General features: G+C 42.7%; 1 protein-coding gene across 4 annotated transcripts in view; it reads left to right on the top strand.

Annotated features, from left to right (window-relative positions):
* The window catches only part of LOC107399584 (uncharacterized), a 330418-nt gene that overhangs the window by 154873 nt on the left and 154009 nt on the right, over positions 1-21536 (top strand). For all 4 annotated transcript variants that reach the window (XR_013051532.1, XR_013051531.1, XR_001576284.3 and 1 more), the window contains exon 4: positions 3311-3413. Coding sequence is in view for 1 of the 4 variants with exons in the window: in XM_076573109.1 (XP_076429224.1) it covers positions 3311-3413 (103 nt within the window). In the remaining 3 variants the exon portion in view is untranslated. The remainder of the gene's footprint in view (positions 1-3310; positions 3414-21536) is intronic.

Genomic DNA, 21536 nt, shown 5'->3' with positions numbered 1-21536 from the left:
TCCTTCCTTTCCTTCCTTTCCTTCCTTTCCTTCCTTTCCTTCCCTTTCCTTTCCTTTCCCTTCTTTCCTTCCTTCCTTCCTTCCTTCCTTCCTTCCTTCCTTCCTTCCTTCCTTCCTTCCTTCTCTCTCTCTTTTATTTATTTATTTATTTATTTATTTATTTATTTATTTATTTATTTATTTAGACAGGGTTTCTCTCTGTGTAGCCCTGGCTGTCCTGGAACTTGCTTTGTAGACCAGGCTGACCTTCGAATTCACAGAGATCCTCCTACCTCTACCTCCCTAGTGCTGAGATTAAAGGTGTATGCCAACACCACCTGGCTAGGTATTTGTTTGTTTGTTTTTTCCTGTAGAAGTCATTTATTTATGCATTTAATATATATTCATTATATATCTGCTTCGTTTCTCCAAGAGTTCTTGTTTTTTCTTTTCTAGTACTGGGCTTTGAACACAGGGCATGGCAAATGCTAGGCGGGTGCTCTATTACTGATCTATGTCCCTAGCCTTCCCCATGATTTTTTTTAATATGTATTTATTGTAAAGTATGATGGATTTCATTATGACACTGTCACACATGTAACTGATGTGCTTTGATTATATTCACCCACCATTACCCTTCTTTATAGTCTGTCCTGCTGTCTCCTAAACTGGGCCCCCTTTTACTTTGTTCACTTTAAAAAATAAATCTAGACTTGAATATTTGAGATATTTGCTCATATGATACTTGTGTTTCTGAGTCTGGCCTATTGTGCTTAATGCGATGATCTCTAATTCCATCTATTCTCCTTAAAAATCATATTTCCATTTTTCTTTTGGCTGAATGATGTAGCAGTAAACATGGATTTGCAAATATCCTTTTTGCCAGGTGCTAAAGTGGGTATAAGAAGTAAAAAATGGTAAAGAAAGTAGATATTCAGTATATTTTTGTGATAGCTTAGACTTGAGTGGGAGTGTCAGGGTGAGCTGTTTAATTAATCAATTAACTTTTAGGTAGTCCAGGCTGACCTGGAACTTGCTATGTAGAGCAGGTTGGCCTCAAATGTATAGTCCTCCTGCCTCAACTTTCTTAGTGCTTGGATTATAGGCATGCCCACCATGCCCACTTTGGAAAGCATGTTAAATGTATTAGTTCTTTATAGTCATTTTGGAAATCAGTGTGGTACTTTCTCATAAAATTGGGAATCAATCTTCCTTCCTCAAGACCCAGCTATATCACTCTTGGGCATATACCCAAAGAATGCTCAATCATATCAGAGGGACACATGCTCAACTATGTTCATAGCAGCATTATTCATAACAGCCAGAACCTGGACACAACCTAGATGCCCCTCAACCAAAGAATGGATAAAGAAAATGTGGTACATATACACAATGGAGTACTACTCAGCAGAGAAATAATGACATCATGAAATTTGCAGGCAAATGGATGGAGCTAGAAAATATCCTGAGTGAGGTAACCCAAACTCAGAAGGATAAACATGGTGTATACCCACTCATAAGTGGATACTAGATGTAAAGCAAAGGATAACCAGACAACAACCCATAACTCCAGAGCAGCTAACTAACAAGGAAGACCTAAAGAGGGAGAAATGGATCAGCGGTTAAGAGCACTGGCTGCTCCCCCAGAGGTCCTGAGTTCAATTCCTAGCAACCACATGGTGGCTCACAACCATCTGTAATGAGATCTGGTGCCCTCTTCTGACATAAAGGTGCACATGCAGATAGAACACTCATACACAAAATAAATAAATCTTTTTTTTTTTTTTTTTAAAAAGTATTGGTTCTAGTTTCAACTTGGAAATTACTAAATTTCTTGTGGATCAACTAGGTATTTGTATTGTAGGTCAGCCATTCCCTCAGCATATCAGTGTGTTGCATCTGTTGAATATCAATCATGGCTGCATTGCAGAAGGCTCCTTGTATCACTTCATGACTGTGTGGCCTACTGGGACCCATGACTGAACTGCTACTGCCTAGTATCACAAGAAAAGATTGGACCACCAAAAACTAGCCCAAAGATACTGAAAAATTAGAAGTAGCTTTCTTTTCTATTGAATTTTGATAAATTTCTTTTGTAGTATCATAAAATAGAACTATCATATCAACTCTTGTAAGTCAGGCTCTCCATCTGTAGTGGAAGAGAACAGCCTCCAAGGCATTAGGACAGTGTTCATATGTATGAAGCAGAACACAAAACTTTCATTAAAGTGTGTGTGTGTGTGTGTATACATGTGTATGCACACACTATATGTTACAGATACACACAAATAAGGACATATCTATATATGGGATATATATATATATACATATATATATATATATATGCATACCTATATGTATGCAGGTAAATCTCAATCTCAATCTCTCTCTCTCTCTCTCTCTCTCTCTCTCTGTTTGAGTGTTTGCAAACCTGTTTCTAAGCAATTTTATTCCCAAACTACTGAGGACCTACTTTTGGTTTTGCTGAAGACAGGTTGCCATGGGAAATTCACATAAAGGGAAAGTGGGTACCTGTCTTTGCTGAATAAGCTTAATTGGGTGTAGTGAGAGAAACCATAAGTGCGCAGAAATATAACGTGCATCTTCTCTGCCGCTCATTCCAGCCTTGTGACCGGGAGTGCACCTGAAAGAGACTAACGACCTGGCTTATAGAATAGCAAAGGAGCTGCTAATGGAAATAGCTGCTAGTCTACAAAGTTGGGGAGTGTCTGGAAATTGCATTGATGAGGTCTATTGATCATGGAGACCCCAAATGAGTTGCCGCTTTGCTTGGCTTTGCTTTGTCTTTTCTCTAAAGATTCATACCTGCCAGTCTTTGCAATGGTTATAACTGAGGCTGGGTGTCTTCAGTGAGAGTCTTCTGTTGTCTCATAGTTGTTCCTTGTGCAGTGCCATCCTTTTCATTCAGTCAGGGTGAACTTAGAGATAATCTGTAGAATTCAACACAAACAGACCGTCATTTTCTAGCCCATGACCTCTACCTGCCAGACGCCACAGCTTCTGTCTGTCTGTCTACTTTGTCTCTGTCAGGAGAAGCGAAGCTTTTCCTTGTGTGAATTCTTTCTATTTCTTTCCTTTCTCTGAGAATCCAGTAACCAACTCGGCCATGCATTCTAGCACGCATTTCTTAGTCAACACTGAATGCCTTTAGTTCGAGGTCAACCTTTTCAGCCGGTATCCTGGTTTTCACTGCTGGTGAGCTTTGCTTTTATGGTTGAAAAAAAAAAATCACACAATTCTCGGCTCCAGGGACTGACTTCCTAGGGGAGGGCTGGACATATTTGAAGGTTTTTCTTTCTGTTTTTTGAAGTGCCAGCTGTGGCTAATGTGTCAGCCTTTCCGTCCGTCACTCGATTCCCAACACTCGAGGCTTCGTACCGAGACTGCTGAGTTTCACCACAAGCTGAAGCTTGGTATGCAAGAATTGAGCCTGAAGCAAACTTTTTCATTACAAAAAGTAGTTTCTCTATAAAACCACTAATAAAGAAGCAAAGCTAGTGATTACTGTTGAACAGAATCAAACTGCTTGGTTTACTTAATACTGCAGGGTTATTGGGCTGTAATAGAAACCAATCTGGGCGTTTGGGGTGGGGTGGGGAATGAGAATCAATGTGAGTGACATTTAATTTTCAGGGGTGTCTGTTTAAACAGGAGAAAATATTCTCTTCCCAAATTTGGAGTATTTTTCAAAGCTTGTCTACCTGAATAACTTGTGGGTAAATTAATATGTTTGGAACCCATGATAATGAACTTAATAGAAATCTGCAAATTTTAAAAAGCCAAACTTATCTCTTTCTACCTTCCAACAGGAGAAAATGACATGAACTTGGAGGCAGTTGCAATGGTCACAGGTTCTGCCCCACAGTAGGAACTATTTGGACTTAACAGTGTGATTTTATTCCCTTATGAAGTTGGTCCTGAAGGACCACTGGCAGGGAGAGCAGATAGCAGAGCTATTTTCTTTCCTTGCTGTAAAGATGATGAGTTTCTGTGGCTACTTCCCATGCTTGGACTGTGTCTTCCATCACCACTAGTAGGGAGCAAATGTGGGATTCTATTAGAGTTGAGCTCGAAATCTATGGCCTGAAATAGAAACAGTGGGATGCAGGAATAGATGAACCCATGGCTCTGGCTTGCTTAGGACCCCGTCCTAAGTCACCAAAGTTACTTAGTCCACAGGTAAATGGAATGCAAGCTGCATTGTGAGGACAAAGTCTGTCCATCTTAACCCTTCGCTTCCATGTTACACAAGGATACCTTTTCCTTTTTCTTCTTCCCTTTATCTTGCACAAGACTCTTATCACTTTGGTGTTAATCTTTATCACCTCTTCTGCGTGTGTTGTATCTTCTTTACTTGGACTAGTTGTCATGGCTGTGACAAAATGCCCGACAAGTGCCTCTTGGTTTACAGTTTGAGAATAAAGTCCATCATGGAGGGAATGGTGGCAGGAGCACCACCTGGTGACATGGACACAGTGCTTCATGCTGGGGCACCTGGTGACATGGACACAGAGTGCTACATGCTGGGGCACCTGGGGACATGGATATGGTGTTACATGCTGGGGCTCAGCTACCCCTCTTCAGGCAGAATCTGAGTCCACAGAATGCTGCTGTCCACACTCAGGGTGAGGCTTCCTTGCTCAGGTAAACCTTTCAGGAACTACCTACATAGACACACCCACAAGTGTGTTTCCATGGTGACCTTAAATCTAATCAAGTTGGCAGTGAAGCTTAATCTCACCCTAGCACAGTTGCACATAACCCAGGCTCAGGAACTCCTCATGGAGAATCGCCTAAATATTAGGTGACTAGTTCAGCTTTAACATATGTACATTACAGTATCTGAGTTGGAGAGGCTCACATTTACAGATGCTGACTGGGCACATACAGGTTGGATTGCTGACCTGAAAATCTAAGACTGGAAATGCCTCAAAGTCTAAACAGGTTCAGCACCAATATGAATCCAAGAGTGGACTCTTTGTTTCATGCACAAAATTATCAAAACTATTATATAAAATGATCTGTAGGCTACACATGTCAAATGTCCATGAGAACTAAATGTATTTAGTGTTTAGATGTTGGTCCTCTCCCCAAAATATTAGTGTGTATATGCAGACATTCCCAGATCAGGGAGACTTTTGGTTCTTATCATTTTGGATAAGAAGTGCCAACCTATGCCATTTACATGTCTATGTGAATATAAACATGCATGCAGTTTGTATGTTTACAATCTGTAGGCACCTCAGCAGTGAACTAACGGTTCTTTAGACCATTTGCCTATCCTAAGAGTTTGAAAATCCAGAGGCATGTTCATATGCAATGAAAGAAGTCTGTATCAGATCAGCCATGCTTGGCTAACCCTTGGCATGATTTGGACCTTAAGGTCTCTCCCAGCTTGTGTGCTGAAGACCCATAACTAGCTGATGGCACTACTAGGATGTGCAGGAAATGTTAAGAAAAGACGGCAATGTAATAATAATAATAACTTACTAAGTTACCTTGTTCAGGCCACCGGGTTTCTGAGACTGTCTGGATTAGGATAAAGTAGGCTTCTGGCTCTGGGCCAAGGGGTCTGGCTAGCTGGCAGAGGTTCTCTGTGTTCTCATTCCCTCCCTTCCTTCAGCATGGTTGTTCAAGGCATACTGAACAGGCCCATGAGGTGGGCCTGACTATGTCATTGATGATTATTAATCTGTTTTTAATCTAGATTTTTCTTGAGTATTCAGTATGCAATCCTGGTTTTAAGATGAGCATCAAATAAATTCAGGGCATGTGTAGCTTTCCATGGCGTGTGACTATGTCTTTGAAATGCTAAGGTTATAAGGAGGAAAAAAATTGAACTTGGCTCACGGCTGTACTCTGCAGTCACCTTGCCTTGGACCTGTAGCAAGACAAACATCACATTGGCCGTACTTTTACTTACTTATTTGGTGTGTGTGTGTGTGTGTGTGTGTGTGTGTGTGTGTGTGTGTGTGTGTGTGTAGGCATTCACATAGCACATGTGTGGAGGTCAGAGCACAACTTGTATGAGTTGGTTCTCTCCTTCCACCACATGGGCCCTGGGGATTGAACTCAGGTCATCAGACGTGGCAGCAAGCAAGCACCTGTGCCTGCTGAGGCCGCTCACTGGCCCCACTTTGTGGTGCTTTCAGAAACACAGTGTTTTAGGGATGGCCTCAAGTTTGAAAACTGAATTTACTTTTTTTTTTCATATGGGCCTTAGAACATATAACTTAAAGATGATTTTTTTTTGCTTAATATTTTCAATAATTTTGTGCATCAAACAGTTTTATGGTATGGAATTGTCCAGTTGTGGCTTCATGTTGGTGTTCATTTCTAGGAAAACAGAGAGGGAGTTGGAGAGAGAGAGAGAGAGAGAGAGAGAGAGAGAGAGAGAGAGAGAGAGAGAGAGAGAGAAAGGGGCAAAGGAAGAAAGAAACAGAAGACAAGAGGAGAAAAAGTCCAGGGCCAAGTGCACGCTAAGCTTTCTCCCGAAAACCTACAGACACCGCCATCTTTTCCTAACATTTCCTGCACATCCTGGTAGTGCCATCAGCTAGTTATGGGTCTTCAGCACACAAGCTGGGAGAGACCTTAAGGTCCAAATCATGCCAAGGGTTAGCCAAGCATGGCCGATCTGATACAGACTTCTTTCATTGCATATGAACATGTCTCTGGATTTTCAAACTCTTAGGATAGGCAAATGGTCTAAAGAACCGTTAGTGTACACACTCAGCTACTCATTTTCTATGTGACAATTGCAAGCAAGTGTGATATGTGCTACCTGCCCTCCTCCTTCAGAAAACAGTAGACAATTTTAATCATTGACATCATGTTCTATACAGATCAGTTAAGTATATGAATGAATGCCATGGCTTGCCTTTCAGATTCTTGAAGTGGGTGATTGTCAGGATTGTATCCTTGGATAAGAAAGTGTTTTGACACATTAATTAATTAGCTAACTAACTAATTAAGTCATTCATTCTCTTACCCTGTAGCTCAGGCTGATCTTGAACTCCCCTTTTAGCCAAAAGTGACTTTGAATTTCTTGCATGTAGGTGTATGTACATATATATGCTCTTGACCAAGTGTGGTCCCTTGGATGTCACAGCAGGTATGTAGAGGTCAGAGGACAATCTTGCTGCTGATTCTTTCTTTATACCTTGTCTGAGAGGCAGGGTCCTTTTGCTGATGTTTGCTGCTGTGTACACAGGTTGGCTGACCCACGAACTTTCAAGGATTCTCCTGTCTGCACCTCCTGTGAGCACTTCGATGAAAGATGCATGCTATAGCTTCTAGCTATACTTAGATTCTGGGGACTTGAACTTGGGTCCTCATGCTTTTGCAGCAAGTGCTTATCCCACTGAGCCATCTCATCAGCCTAGACTTTGAACTTCTGATCTTCCTTTCTCCTCTTCCTGCGTGATAGGGATCATAGGTGCACACCAGCAGGCCTGATTTGTGCAGTGCTGGGAGGGAACCCAGGGCGTGCATATGCTGGTGCATCTTCTGCCCAGCTGACCTACAGCCCCAGCTCCTGGGTTTGTTTTTAACACAATTCATACCCTATCTTTCCAAATTTGCTAGTGTAGGTATAGTTAGATGGGCGTGAACTGGAGAATCTAGTAGACAGAGAAACATGGATTTATGTCACTGAACTTTGGTACCTAAAGGTGCATTTCAATAGCTCCCCAGTGCCACACATGGAAGGACAAAAAGAGAAAACAGAAAAGAGACATATTGGTAACTTGTCTTCACCATGCACACCTCGTCCTTTTCTATACTCATTTTTACCGTTTTCTTAAGGAATGATTGGTGTATAAAAATTGCACTTTATAATGTGCAGGATATAACTTGATGACTCCATTGATCATTGCCTACTGACATACACCATGGAGACCCATGATCTCTGTAAGCTAAGCACGGCTGGGTCTGGTTAGTTCTCAAAGGCGTGGCAGTGACTGAAGCCATGGCAGTGATCAAGATGGCAAACTTAGCCATCCCCTCTGAAGTTACTTCTGAAATGTCTTTCACTTTTATTTTTCATTTAGAAAAGTCAGTTTCTTCTGTGGTACAGGCATTTAGTATGAGCTCTACCCTCTTGCATCACTAGAAGATCAGCTGCAGGCTCCAGTTTTCTGTATCTTATTCACTGCAGTATTAATTACAAGCTCTTTTTTTGTTTTGTTTTTTGTTTTGTTTTAGCATCTCTGCATCTCATTTAAGGAGCCACATCTCACACCTTTTGACTGGCCTCTCTCCATCTCCTCCCTATCACTCTTCTGCCATTCAGGTTCTGCTCCCCAATTTTGTGGGTTTGGCTACCTCTAAGTCCTCATAAAAATGGGATCAAGTAGTGTGTTTCCTGTGCCTGGTTCATCCACTTAGTATCAAGTTTGTCTACCTTGTTGCAAATGACAGGATCTTTTTTTTCAAGGATGAATAACATTCTATTCACTCCTTTCTTTTCCCTTTCTGTGTGTGAAAAGCGTAGCCCATTAAGTTGCTCTAACCACACCTCCTTTAATCTCTGCTACATTAATAACCTGCTGATACAGATCTGGGAATATAACAGAGAAAATATGACATGGAATCTGCTGCTCCCATTATGAGACCTTGTTTACCTGAAAATCAAGTCAAATTGCAGGACAGGAAAACATTTAGATTAAATGTTTGTAACAACCATCCAAGCCATTATAAACAGAACCGATAGATAGCTTTAGTGTAGGAGTGCATTGTTTCAGAAGAAGAAATCAACTCTGAAGTCCTGTGTCTTTTTCCTTTGAAAATGATAGGGTACTTCCTCTGCTCTGTGACTCACTTCCTGTTTGGGGGGACAGGATGCGGGATGCAGGGTGAAGCTCATTCTCTTTGCAAATGGATCCAGTTCTATTGTTTGTCTGAGGGACAATGATAGAGTGGCCTCTTGCTAACTAGGGGAAGTAGCTCAGAAACAGAAGGTGATAGGGTTGTGATATTTCCCCTCCCTCTCTCTGTGTCTCTCTGTCTTTTTCCCTCCCTCCCTCCTTGCCCCCCTCTTCCTTTCTCCTCCTCCTCCTCCTCCTCCTCCTCCTCCTCCTCCTCCTCCTCCTTCTGTAACATTGGTTTTGCTCTATCTCTACAAAGTCAAACCTATAGCTTAACTTTTCCTTGTGTAGTGATGGCTGTCATCTGATCTGCTGCCTGTAAGAAGAGGAGCCAGAGTTACCTGTTCACTTCTCATATTCTCGGCTCCCTACACACAATTGCATAGATAGACGTCCAAAAGTATGTCTTTTAAATTACGTTTTCTAAAGTTTTAACTATTTTGTCTTGTATGCATCAAATGACTAACAAAGAAAATATACATATTTGACTAGTCTGTTGATTTGCTTCAGACTAAATTATTTTCCTAATGATGGTGGCTACAGAAAACCTCCCAACTTGGGATTGGCACTTGAAGAGATCTATAGTTGTAGTTAATGATGGTGGTCTCATATTTTGAGAAGACCCTTTATGTTTCCCTAAATATTTCCTAAATTCCTTTATGAGTTTTTTTTCATGAATTTCAGAATGGTGTTTATGTATTCCTCACAGGATCACACAGCCAGAAAGTGAAACAGGGAGTTGGCCATGGTGGTGTGTCCTTGTAATCATAGCACTTGGGCGGTAGAAGCAAGAAGGTTAGAAGTTCAGTGTTATCCTCACATACATTGGAAATTCAGGCCTAGCCTGGGCTACATAAGACCTTGTCTCAAAACCAAACAACACTTGCTGGAGAAATGGCCTAGAGATTAGGGGTGCCTGTTGCTCTTGGAGAGGATCTGAACTCCATTCCCAGAAATGACATGGAGGTTCGCAAGTTCCAGCATTCAATCAATGCCTTCTTCGGACTTCTGAGGGCACTGACATGCATGTGCTACACATACTTATATGCAGCGAAATGCCATTCACACACATCAATAAATAAAAAGAACTGAACAGAAGCAGGGAGGGGGAGGAAAAAACAGAAGGTGAAGGTTTGAGTGAAAAGACAAAGTAGAAATAGAAGAGTAGAAATCTAGACAAATAGTTAAAAAGACAAATAGAAAAGTAGAAAACTATATACTTATGTACCAACTGCTCAGTTAGGAGGACTGAGGTATGACAAAAACCAACCACAAAGCCAGTACCTCCTGGAGCATATAAACACAAACATTGGGATCTGTCAGTGCTTTATAAATAATACGATTCTAGTCCTGCTTCACCTGTGTCTACTCCAGCCAGTACCCAGATGAGAAGAATCCTAACAGCCTTACAGTTTTGGTGCGGTAAGTGCGTGGTTTGTGGAATCAGAATTGGCACACAAGGACACTCTCTTTAACAGACTAAGGCAAGAATCAGGGTATGAGTGTGGGATATTGACAAAGGGGGTGTGGTGTTAATGAGAAAAACAGGTCTTTTTTGACTTATGGTCTTCCACTTAGCGATATCACACTTGGCCAAATCTGGTCACACCTTCGATTGTATGTACCTGATGTCACTGGATGCCTACAGCACTTACACCCTGAGCTGAGGCTAACTCTGTCACTGTGACTAGCTATGTGTGGATAACTTATCTATGACAATTAAAAAACAAAATCCATGATTGGCTTTTTTCCTTGCCAGCCGGCCACTGTCTGCAGCCCTTAGTTGGCTTGCGCAGAGGGAATATAAAATTTAAAATTATTCTAAACTTAATTAGGGAGGGAAATGTGTAGCCAACTTACCACCCCCGTATAATGCAACTAAAACCAAATGTAAATGATTTTTGGATCATCCAAATTAGTTTCCCCTTCTGCCAGCTAGTGCAGAGCACTGAGATTAGCTGGGTAATAACAAGGCCTTCTAATAGGTAGCTTTTGGAAGAGGTTCCGTTTGCGTTGGGAAAGCATGTTGGGAAGACTGGCTTTTCCAAGCTCTTGTCTACATATTTATTTTTGGATTTATGATCCCAGCATACTGCATTTTAATTTGTTCCTTTTTGTTGAATGTGCAGTTGATTTTCATGTCTGGTTTTTTATTTTGCCTTTGATGTGAATTTTTATAACTTTCAAAATGACAGCCCCCATTGCTTAGAGCGCGTGGGTCAGGAGGAGCCCCTCTCCCACTGTGCCTTGTTAAAATTAGGCATCTTAAAAACACAACAATGACTGCCCTCCCCCAGATTTGTCCCCGATGACCTAAGGCTTTAGAGGTCACAGGTCAGATTCTTTTCTTCTTTGCTTTACACACAACTGTCTCTTGTGTGGAGAACCTGAAGATTTGTGTGGGGCTGCAGTGTATATGGCTTGTGTTAAAGTGTAGAAACTCTGAGATGTGGCAGGGGTCTCTTGATGCTTTGTTTTGTTTTGCTTTTTGATTAGGGTTTCTCTGTGTAGCCTTGGTTGTCCTGGAATTCACCCTGTAGACCAAGCTGGCCTCGAACTCACAGAGATCCACCTGCCTCTGCCTCCTGAGTGCTAGGATTAGAGGCTTGTGCCACCTCTGCCCAGTTTAACTTTGGTTTGGACGAGTGGATATGAGAGGATTTAGATTATTTTAGTGAATTATTTAGAGCTCACAGTGAAGAGCCTTATTCCTCTTCTACTCCCCCTTTGAAACAATTTATCAAATTTTACCTTTGAAACAAATTAATTATGTAAAGGGCCAGACTGTAGTCATTTCATGTGGATGCTTTTGATATCAAGGTAGGTGTGGGCTGTGGGGCCCAGTGGTCAGTGGCAGAGCGCTGGGAGCTTGGAAATGTTGAATTTGCTCTGAGCAGATTATTACCTTTTTCTCTTTATGCATCATTCAGTCGATAAGAAAAGAACATCAGATTCGGCTCCAGCACCCCTGGTGGTGGGGCAGCTGTCTAGATGGTGCCACCTTTGCCTCATGGCCAAATGTCTTTATGATATGTTATAATTCTAACTTTTGAGCTTGCTCCAGAGACCCTGAGGTGACATCAGCTTGCTTAGGGGTGTGGACAAAACAAAGAGCTGTGTTAGTCTCGAGGTGGGGTTCAGGGGAGTGTGAGAGAAGGACATGGAGTGTCTTAAGCAGAAGTTTTCACGGGTTCCCTGCTACACCCCCTTTTCATGCCTCTGTGGATTTGAAATGCATTCTCCATGTCTGTGGACATGGATTGGTAGTTTGAGGCTGAATATAGATGCTCTTGCCACACCTGTGGCTAGTCACTCTCAGGTAACTGAAGGTTTGGTTGGTTGCATTGCCCTCTTCCGTGGGCTCATGGGAGAGACAGCTGGCCTTCACAGATCTGGTGGAAGGGTAGGTTGAGCTACTGTTTTGTCAGTCTGGTCTTGACTTGATATTAACTAGGACAGGGTTAACTTTTCTTCTTAACTACCTAGGAGGTTAGGAAATGTAGTGGGAACCAGATAATTTAAAATTCAGCGGTCAGTAGCATCCATTTCTTGTGTAAGATGGCCCCAGCCCCTACTTTGTGCACAGCCTCACTTCTTTGGTGCTTAAGGCTTTGCCAAGGAGGCCTAGGCTGAGCTCACTGGTGAAGGACGGTGCAGGTACTCTGGAGGACATGCAGGTAGCGGTGGTCCAGGTCCTCGCCATTTCCCCCAGCCCTGTAGTTAGGATTGTCAGTAAACAGTCTGTGAGGAGGAGGAAGAGACTCTTTGAGCCCCCCTCCCCCAACCCCTTGGAAACCTTTTCAGTTTGGCTGCTGAATGGAAGCAGGCACTTTATTTAGAAGTGAGTGGGGCGGGTGGGGGGCTGCAGCTCTGAGTTGACACCCTTCTGGTGCTTATCCATAAATATGAAATGGTGTTAGAACACCAGACACGAGAGAGCTTTCTGATTGGCTGCCGGTGATGTCATCTTGTCATTAATGCTGTGCTCAGAAAATAAACTGATCTGCCTGTTTTCTCCCCCCACCCCCATTTGGGGAAAAAAAAAAAACAACAACCTGAAATGTATGAAATCCATTTTGTCATCTACAAGGAGGCACTTCAGTTAGGACATTTTGAAAGAATTATTATATTTCTCATGTGTTCTGTCATTTTGGCCTTCACTTGAGCACTGCCGTAATCACCCACAGGCATTCAGTCTGTCGCATCCTGTTGCTTAAGAGGAAGACAGACGCTTTGCAACACCTGGGCACCACAGTTGACATTTTGCAGACACTAAGTGCTAATGCAAAAGATAGGAATTCCTTCCTGTCAGCCTTGCAACATCCGAGTGTGCTGAGAGCCAAGGTTGGCACTTTCAGGGTTTGAAACAAGATGTGGATAATGGAAAGGGCCTTTAAAAAGTGTGTGTGTGTGTGTGTGTGTGTGTGTGTGTGTGTGTGTGTGTGTGTGTGATGAATGTCTGCACATTTGTGTGTACATGTGTGTATGAGTATGCATGAGTGTATGGGGGCCAGACATGGATGTCTTTATCAATTTTCACATTATTTTTTCAGAGTCTTGCTAACCTGGAACACCATGATTGAGCTATGCTGCCTGGCCAACAAGAGGCAGGTTTCTTCTGGTCTCTACCTCTCCAGTGGTGGGGTTATAGCAGCAGCACACTTCTGTGCTTGGCTTTTTATAAGGGTGCTAGGGATCCAAACTTAAGTCCTCATGCTGAGGCATCACACACTTTACCAACTGAGCCATCTCCCTAGCCCTTTAATATTAATTTCTTAAATCCTGATTTTTGTTTCTCTAACTCTGATGCCTGGGTAGTCAAATCTTTTTTTTTTTAATTTTAATTATTTTAATATGTGCATTGGTGTTTTGACTGCATAGATGTTGGTGTGAGGGTGTCAGATCTTGGAGTTACAGACAGTTGTGAACTGTCATGTGGGTGCTGGGAATTGAACCTAGGTCCTCTGGAAGAGCAGCCAGTGCTCTTAACCACTGAGCCATCTCTCCAGCCCCAGGTAGTCAAATCTTAATTGGTCTGCCCTTGCACCTGATGCATGCTGATCTGGTATGTTAACTCACAAATGCATGTCTGAGTAGGAGGAACACAGTTGTGACCTGTCCCAGCTGTCTATGTGAAAAACCCCAATAGTATTCTGGTCACCTGGGAGTCATGGTCTCAGGAGGAAACTGCTGCCTGGAATTTTTCTCACTACAGAATTGAATTTGGACGTCTGGGGTTTGGGACAGTTAGATAATCCCTCATCCATCCTGCTTTCCTCTTTATATGTATAACTATTTCTGTTAACCATTGGGAAGACTTGTGTATAGATACAGCTCTTTCAGTTGAATACAGAACTCTCTGTTAGAAGGAAAATCGTGATTCTTTATTGCTATAAAGTTTGCTTGACTAAAGGGCCTTCTCCTTTGCTGTAATATTTTACTTTGCTTGTGAGTGACCATAATAATGTACTTCTTTGTATACCTGGACTGTTGGGCCGAATCTCATCATATCGTTCCCAAATGTCATGTAATTCCCTACCATCCTCAAGCTGTGTCTCCAGTGAAATGTCTTTGGGCGTCTCTTCCCTCCCTGATGAATTGGCCATCCAGGGTTGTTTTCCACATGGTGCAGGCACATCACTTGAATTAGCAAAATGTCCCACCGGCAGGTGCAGCTGATCTCAGCAATGCAGCCATGGTTCATGTTCCAGGGAGCTGCCAGATTCCTTTTCAAGTTTCCCCTCATTTTCACAAGGTTAGAAACCATAGATTTAGCAATCGCTGGGGTCAAAGGCAAAAGGGAGAGACAATGAGCCCCATTCATCCTTAGGCACTCTAATGAGTCATGGGGATGGTCTCTTTTCCAGGTTAGAGCAGTGTCTCTGGCAGGCTGTAATTATCTGTGAGCTGAAACAAGAAGTGATATCAACACACAAAAGCATTTCAGGAATAGGTTTTAGAAGATGAATCACCCGAGTCGGTGTCCTGCTCAGCCGTTTTGCAAGGCTGGCTCCCTCTGCCCGGCTCCCACTTGATCATGTGACAGCTGTTTGCAGACTCAATGAAAGAAGCCATCATTCAGAGGCAGGAAACCTAATCCTGGGCAGGTGCAGTTTGAGTAAAGACTCTGGGCCTGAAGGTCAGAGCCTTTGCAAAGGCCCAAGCTTTTGCAGATGGTCGGTGTGGGAGGAGCAGGATTCAATTCCCACAGTCCCATCTGCAGCCTCCAGACTGTCCTTCCCGAGGAGAGGGCTAGCCTTTGTCCAGATATTGCTGAACTTTTGAACCCAAGTACACTACACAGCGTTTAGAAGGCTGTGTGCATGCCTCACCCTCAGATAAAGCAGTAGCAAATTCTGAGGAAACAGTAGCCAGACCCATTTTCCTTTTCCTCTGCTGATGTGAAGGAGCTAATTAGAAATCAGTGTTGCAGCAGCTTCCTCCCCTTGTATTTGGGGTCCCCTTTTTCCTAAAAGATGCTTATAGAGGCGAACAAAAGCCGGATGTTGCATTAGGTCTTCTCATCAACTGCCCCCTGTCAGATGTGTCGGGAGTTTACAGACCACTTTTTTTTTTAAACTGGATCCCGATGGGTGTTAGAACCCCACCCCCTATTCAGTTGTGTTTTTCAATGTCTGCCCCTCAGAAAGAAGGAAGACAATGAACCTGCCCCAGGCAGTTTTCTTTGCTCTCCATTACTGATGGCTGTTGAGAACTAAGTCAGATGCCAGGTGCACAGACATGTCACATTTAAAACTTTGGGCGACTGGGAAACACTAATACTGCCTCCATCAGAGGGGTTAGGCAGCCACCATTTGTGGGAGAAAATGTATAGATAGGCACACAGCATTAGTAGAGAAATAGGGAGAGAAAAGGTAAGAATCGAGCATTGTCTCATAAAGCCCAATCTATTTAAAGGAAAAGTAGTGATGGAGGAGTACAGGCCATTCTCTAGGCAATCTACTGCTCTGAATAGACCCCTCACTTCTTGTGGCTTAGAGATCAAAACTTAGAAATCCACAATTATACCGCATAGATTCTCCTTGGTCTATATTTAGTATATAATCTCTACACTTTGGCTACATATGGCCCTGAGCTCCACTTAAGAGCTAAAAATGGATGTTGCCTCCCACTGTGTCCCAAATCAGAATGGTACGTAATTTGTACGTAATTACGTAGGCTTTAAAGATCTTACTTTGAGGAAGGAGGTGGGAATGGATCAAGTCATTAGTGGGCTCCCCCCCCCCCCCCCCCCCCCCCGCCATGTGCACTCTGGAAAGAAGCTCGCTATGTTCTAGTTGAGCAAATAGATGAAAAGAATGATGTTCCAGCAAGAGTTCATGCACTCTCTTATGACTTCAATAAACCATACTGTAAGGGGACTGGAAAGGGCTAGATTCACACTAGAAGTAAATACCCACCATGAAATAGATGTTGAGATGTTGAAAAGCAAGAGCAGTGGGCTTTCTGTTCAAACCAGTCAAAGGAAGACAACAGAAGTCCAGTGGTTTGCAGATGTGTGTGAGCCCTGAGCTGCTGTGGTTGGAATGTGAAATGCCTTCATAGGCACTCGCTCCCCTGCTGGGGCCAGGCTCTGCGTGGGAGGGTGCAGAACCCTAGGAGGTGGAGCCTTGCTGGAGGAAGTGGGTCACAGGAAGTTGGCCTTGAGGTTTGATAGTCCAACCCTGCTTCCTGTTCCCTCTTGACTTCAGATGCAGCGTGATCAGCTGCATCCTTGAACTGTGAACCAAAACAAACCTTTCTTCCCCTGAGTTGTTCTTGTTGGGTATTTTGTTATAGAAATGAGAAAGCTAACTAATGTGAGAGTTACCTCGTAGACTCTCGAACATATAATTTTGAAAAAGCATCCATTTGCTGATGCTAGCACCCAGGATCTTTTGTGCACAGTTAGGAAGGCATAGCCTTGGCTGTAGGTTAGAAATGCTGATGTTGACAAGGAGAGGGTTTCTGGGGTTGAGAAGGTGATTCAGGGAGGGTGTGGACCAAAGAAGTGGCAGGACTTTGCCAGTACAGAGCAAAGGAACCATGTGGCAATTTGGGGGTCTGTTTTAAATAGACTTATCAAACGTTTATCGAGCACAGTGTGTTGTATCCTGTGTTGTGACAGCCGTGTGCAGAATGAGATTCCCTCCCGAGACAGAAGAGCAATCTGCACCACTGCTCAGAGTATTGAGGACTCTGAGCACAGTTCCTAAAAGAACCTGGAAGAGGTCTGGATAACAGCTGGCTTTGAAGACGCCTTCACAGGGAGATGGTATCTACAGTGCCGTGTGTGTGTGTGTGTGTGTGTGTGTGTGTGTGTGTGTGTGTGTGTGTGTGGCGGGGAGCGTCCCGAGTAAAAAGGCTGGAGGAGAGGGAAGCCAGAGGAAAAAACCCAAGGACACACAGGAAGACTGCAAAGTGAGAAAGCACGGCATCTGAGGGATGCTGAAATAGGCAGAGGTGCCTTGAATCCAGGGCTGGGCTTTTCCTTGACATATCCGTTTACTAGTCTAGGGCATCTAGAGTTCATGGTATAGCCAACACTTTTCCCATCATATGAGACAGTCTTAACAATGTTGGATTTTCTACTTGGATTTTAGAGAAGTTGGGAGACAGGAAGGCTGTATATAGGCCAGGTGCCCAGTTTTATTTCCCATAGGTGATAAGCTCTCTGAGGGTGGGTGACAACTTTCAGAGGTGATTCCCATCCTGAGACAAGCAGTATGCCCTGATAACTGATGACTCTTTGGTTAATTAAATGTGTTTGCAGTTTACCTCATTAAGTAGAATAATCAGACTCTCTGAGAACGTTTGGTACGTGTTTTGTCTTTTAATAATCAAAAAATGGGGAATAAAAACGAATAAAGAGAAATTTGTTAGCTCTCCCTCTGCCTTTACCCCCTTGCTTCTCCCTGTACTCGGTATCTACACACCATTCTTTCTCCTTGGACCCCAGCCTCCACTGATAATATCAAAGTTAACATGGCTCCAGAACCAAGCTGGTTGAAAACCAAGTACTTTGTTTCCTCCTAGATGGAGCTGTAGGATACGGGAACAGATGGATCTTAAACAACTGTGAACGTAGCCTGCTCCCTCTTGCACACTTGTTATGATGGTCTCACAGACTTCTTAAGCTGCAAGATGGACGCATGCGTACAGCAGAGGCGCGCTTCGGAAGTGATGGGCTTATCTTCGCCGCTGGTTGGTTTGCATCTCTTCAGAATATTCATGAGGCAGAGAAAGAACTCTTACCCCTCTCCTTGAACGATGCCAAATCCAGGTGGGAAGTAATGGTCTTGATGAGTTTTAACACATGGCAGTTCAGAAATGTCCAGGGAGAACAAATGAACGACAAGGGCTGGCTTGATTCACTCCGCGAGTCATCGCTGCAGACGTTTCTTTCTTACTCTACCTTTGAAGTTAAGCATGGCAGCTGAAGAGAAAGCCTTCCTGCGCCAAACAGTGTCGAGCTTTGGGCACTTTATTGTTTTTGTTTGTTGATATTCTTGTTGTATGGCTTGCTTTTGTCTTTGATCACTCTCTCCTATGACGCTAATTTAGTCATGTTACGGGTTTCGTCTTTCCCAACAGCTTGTAGTGGGTCGTGGAAATTCTTGCCTCCTTTCTCCAATTAGTTTGGTGGCTTACAAATAAACTAGTGTTTACCTTTGCCCAGATAACTTGCATATCCCAATCTGCCCCGTCTTTCCCTCAGAGGTTTTTAGTTTTCCTCATAAATTTGTTCAGACTGTAGAATTTTTCCTGTAAATTAGAATATAATAAACTTTTTAAATCCCCGGTGTTGGGCTAACTATGCTCCTCTCTCAGCAAGCCTTTCTCCAGAGCTGCAAATTAATAGCTAAGTAATATCATCTTGGTGAGGCTGGTGGCTGAGTGTTAAAAATCCTCAGTATAAACTGTTTTTGAGTGTCCTTAAGTACTTCAGAAGTCTCCCTTTCCATAGGAGCACTTGATATGGTAATTATATATGATTCTCCTGTGTTCATTAAAACAGGAGCCTAGGGGCTCCTTCTGTAGTTCCTTACCTTCCCATAGGTTGAAAGTAATAAAATCGCTTTGCTTTAAAAAAAAAAAAAAAAAAGGCTGTAATTTGGTGTCTTCCCTGATGCACGAGCCCTCTCTATCTTTTCCCTGCTAGATCATGAGTGGCGGATTCTTTGTTAATGAGAGGGTACCTACACTAGGACGGGACCTAGGATATTTTGGAAGGTGCCATTGTATTAGTACTTCTAGATGATGTACAGCTATCCCATCTTCTTCTTGGCTCCTGTCTTTAGTTCACTTCTATCTTCATGTTTCAATATTTGTATTTGTTCCTAAAAATAAGAATTCCCAACATCTTGGGTGACAGAGCTTCTCAAAAAGTTTGTGGGGTGGGAGGGGAGGGGAGGGGAGCTGGGGATATGTTCCATTGGTAGAATGCTTCCATAGCTTGCACAAAGCCCTGGATTCAGTGCCTAGCACCACACAAAGCAGGCCTCCGGAATACCCCCGTAAGTCCAGCACATAGGAGGTATAAGCACGATGATCAGAAGTTCAGAGTCATCCTTAGCTACTTAGTGAGTTCCAGACCAGCCTGGACTACATTAGACTCTTCCTCAAAAATAAATAAGTAAATAAATAAATGAATGAATTTGAAAACTAGTCAATAAAATAAGAGAAAAGCAACTTGAATTCTATGAAGAGATAAATGGGTAAATGAATTGTAGTGTATACACATAATAGAATATTATTTGGCCTTAGGAAAGGCAAAAAAAGTCCATTTCATATGCATGGTGTTCTGTGAAATGAACCATACAGAAAAGGACAAATGCCACGCGATTCTCATGTTAGGAAAAATCTAGAACAGGCAAATGCACAGATATAAAAGCAGGTTAGGTTCTTGGAGTTGGGGTGGGAGAATGCAATGCTAATATTGAATGTGTTCAGAGGTACTACTTCATAAAACAATAGCGTTCTGTCTTGGATGGTAGTGGTGATAAAAAAGCCATGTGAAGGACCTTCATACCACTGGGGGGTGGGGTTATACCAAGAGGGATTATGATGGTAAACTTCATGTACATTTTCACATAGTCAAAATAAATTACAAAAAGAAAAGCCAGGAGTGGTGGCACATATCTCCCAGCACTCCAGTGCTTGGGAGGAAGATGGATTTCTGAGTTCAAGGCCATCCTGGTCTATATGCAGAGCCAGGATAGCCAGGATAGATAGAGGAAACCCTATCTCAAAAAACTACCACCACTACCATCACCATTACCACCAGCACCAACCCCACCACCCCCACCACCAAAACCTACTTTTAAAAATTAATTTATTTTTTGAGACATGGTTTCATGTAGCCCAAGTGGCCTTGAAGTCCCTGTGGAGTGGAGGCTAGCCTTGAACCCCTGTTCCTTCTATCTCTACTCCAGAGGGCTGGGAGTACAGGTATAACCGCCAGGCCTGACAGAAAGGAAAAACACTTGATACCATTTTTTTAAAACTTACAAATTTGGGACTGAGTGGTCAGGAGGGCTTAGTGCTGTATCAGAGGGTTGGAGTATGGATTTCCACACCCATATCAGGTAACTCACAAATGCATGCAAATCCAGCTCTGAGGGGTCGAATATCCCTTCTGACCTCTGTGGACACTTGCACAAACAAATGTGTCTGTCTGTCTAGCTATCTATCAATCCTTCCATAAATAAAATAAATCTTAGACTCACAAGTTTGAATGTAAAACCAATTGGCTACTTTGCCTAATTTTCAATGTTTATATATGCAATAAAAATTATCAACAGGTATGCCATTATACCACAATTTAAATGAAATCAAAGATATCTTTATAATAAAGAAATGAGTACATTTAATATCAGTACAACAAACAAACTTTAAAACAAATTCAATTCTGGTTTTTGTTTTTTGAGACAGGGTCCTTTAACTGTTTTTGTAGTCCAGGCTGGCCTCAAACTTATAGATCCGCCTGCCTCTGTCTCCTGATTTCTGAGATTAAAGACATGCCTTACCACTGCCCAGACAATTCTATTTTTTAATTTGTGATGTTTGTGTCTCCTGTGCAGACATTTTCTAATTTGTCTCTAACATATGGTGAGTAAAATCCCTCTTACTGTTCTTTTCTTTGAATATGGAATTCCTGGAACACAAAAAATGATACATGTTTAAAAGCAAAGAAGATTGAACTCAATGAGAGCCTTTTAAAGTTAATAGGAAATCTGGGGAATTGGTGAAAGGCATACTTTGGTTTACTAGATTAGGTGTGACCTGGGATTCTGCATTCTATTGAACTGGCCTGGACCCTAACTTTTGCGATCCTGAAAGCCCGTGGATGGCTCTGTTTTCTTCACTGCTAACTCAGAGTTCATGGCTATAGTATTACTGATCTTGATGTGACAAAATGCCTGTAAAAAGTAGCTCAAAGAAGAGGAAGGGCGCCGGGTGGTGGTGGTGGTGGTGCACACCTTTAATCCCAGCACTTGGGAGGCAGAGGCAGGCGGATCTCTGAGTTCGAGACCAGGCTGGGCTACCAAGTGAGTTCCAGGAAAGGCGCAAAGCTACATAGAGAAACCCTGTCTCGAAAAGCCAAAAAAAAAAAAAAAAAAAAAGAAAAAGAAAAAAAAAAAAGAGGAAGGGCTTGTTTTGGCTCAC

Source organism: Peromyscus maniculatus, chromosome 5 (assembly GCF_049852395.1).
Source record: "Peromyscus maniculatus bairdii isolate BWxNUB_F1_BW_parent chromosome 5, HU_Pman_BW_mat_3.1, whole genome shotgun sequence".
NCBI lineage: Eukaryota > Metazoa > Chordata > Mammalia > Rodentia > Cricetidae > Peromyscus > Peromyscus maniculatus.
This window is presented reverse-complemented; position numbering and strand designations above follow the sequence as displayed.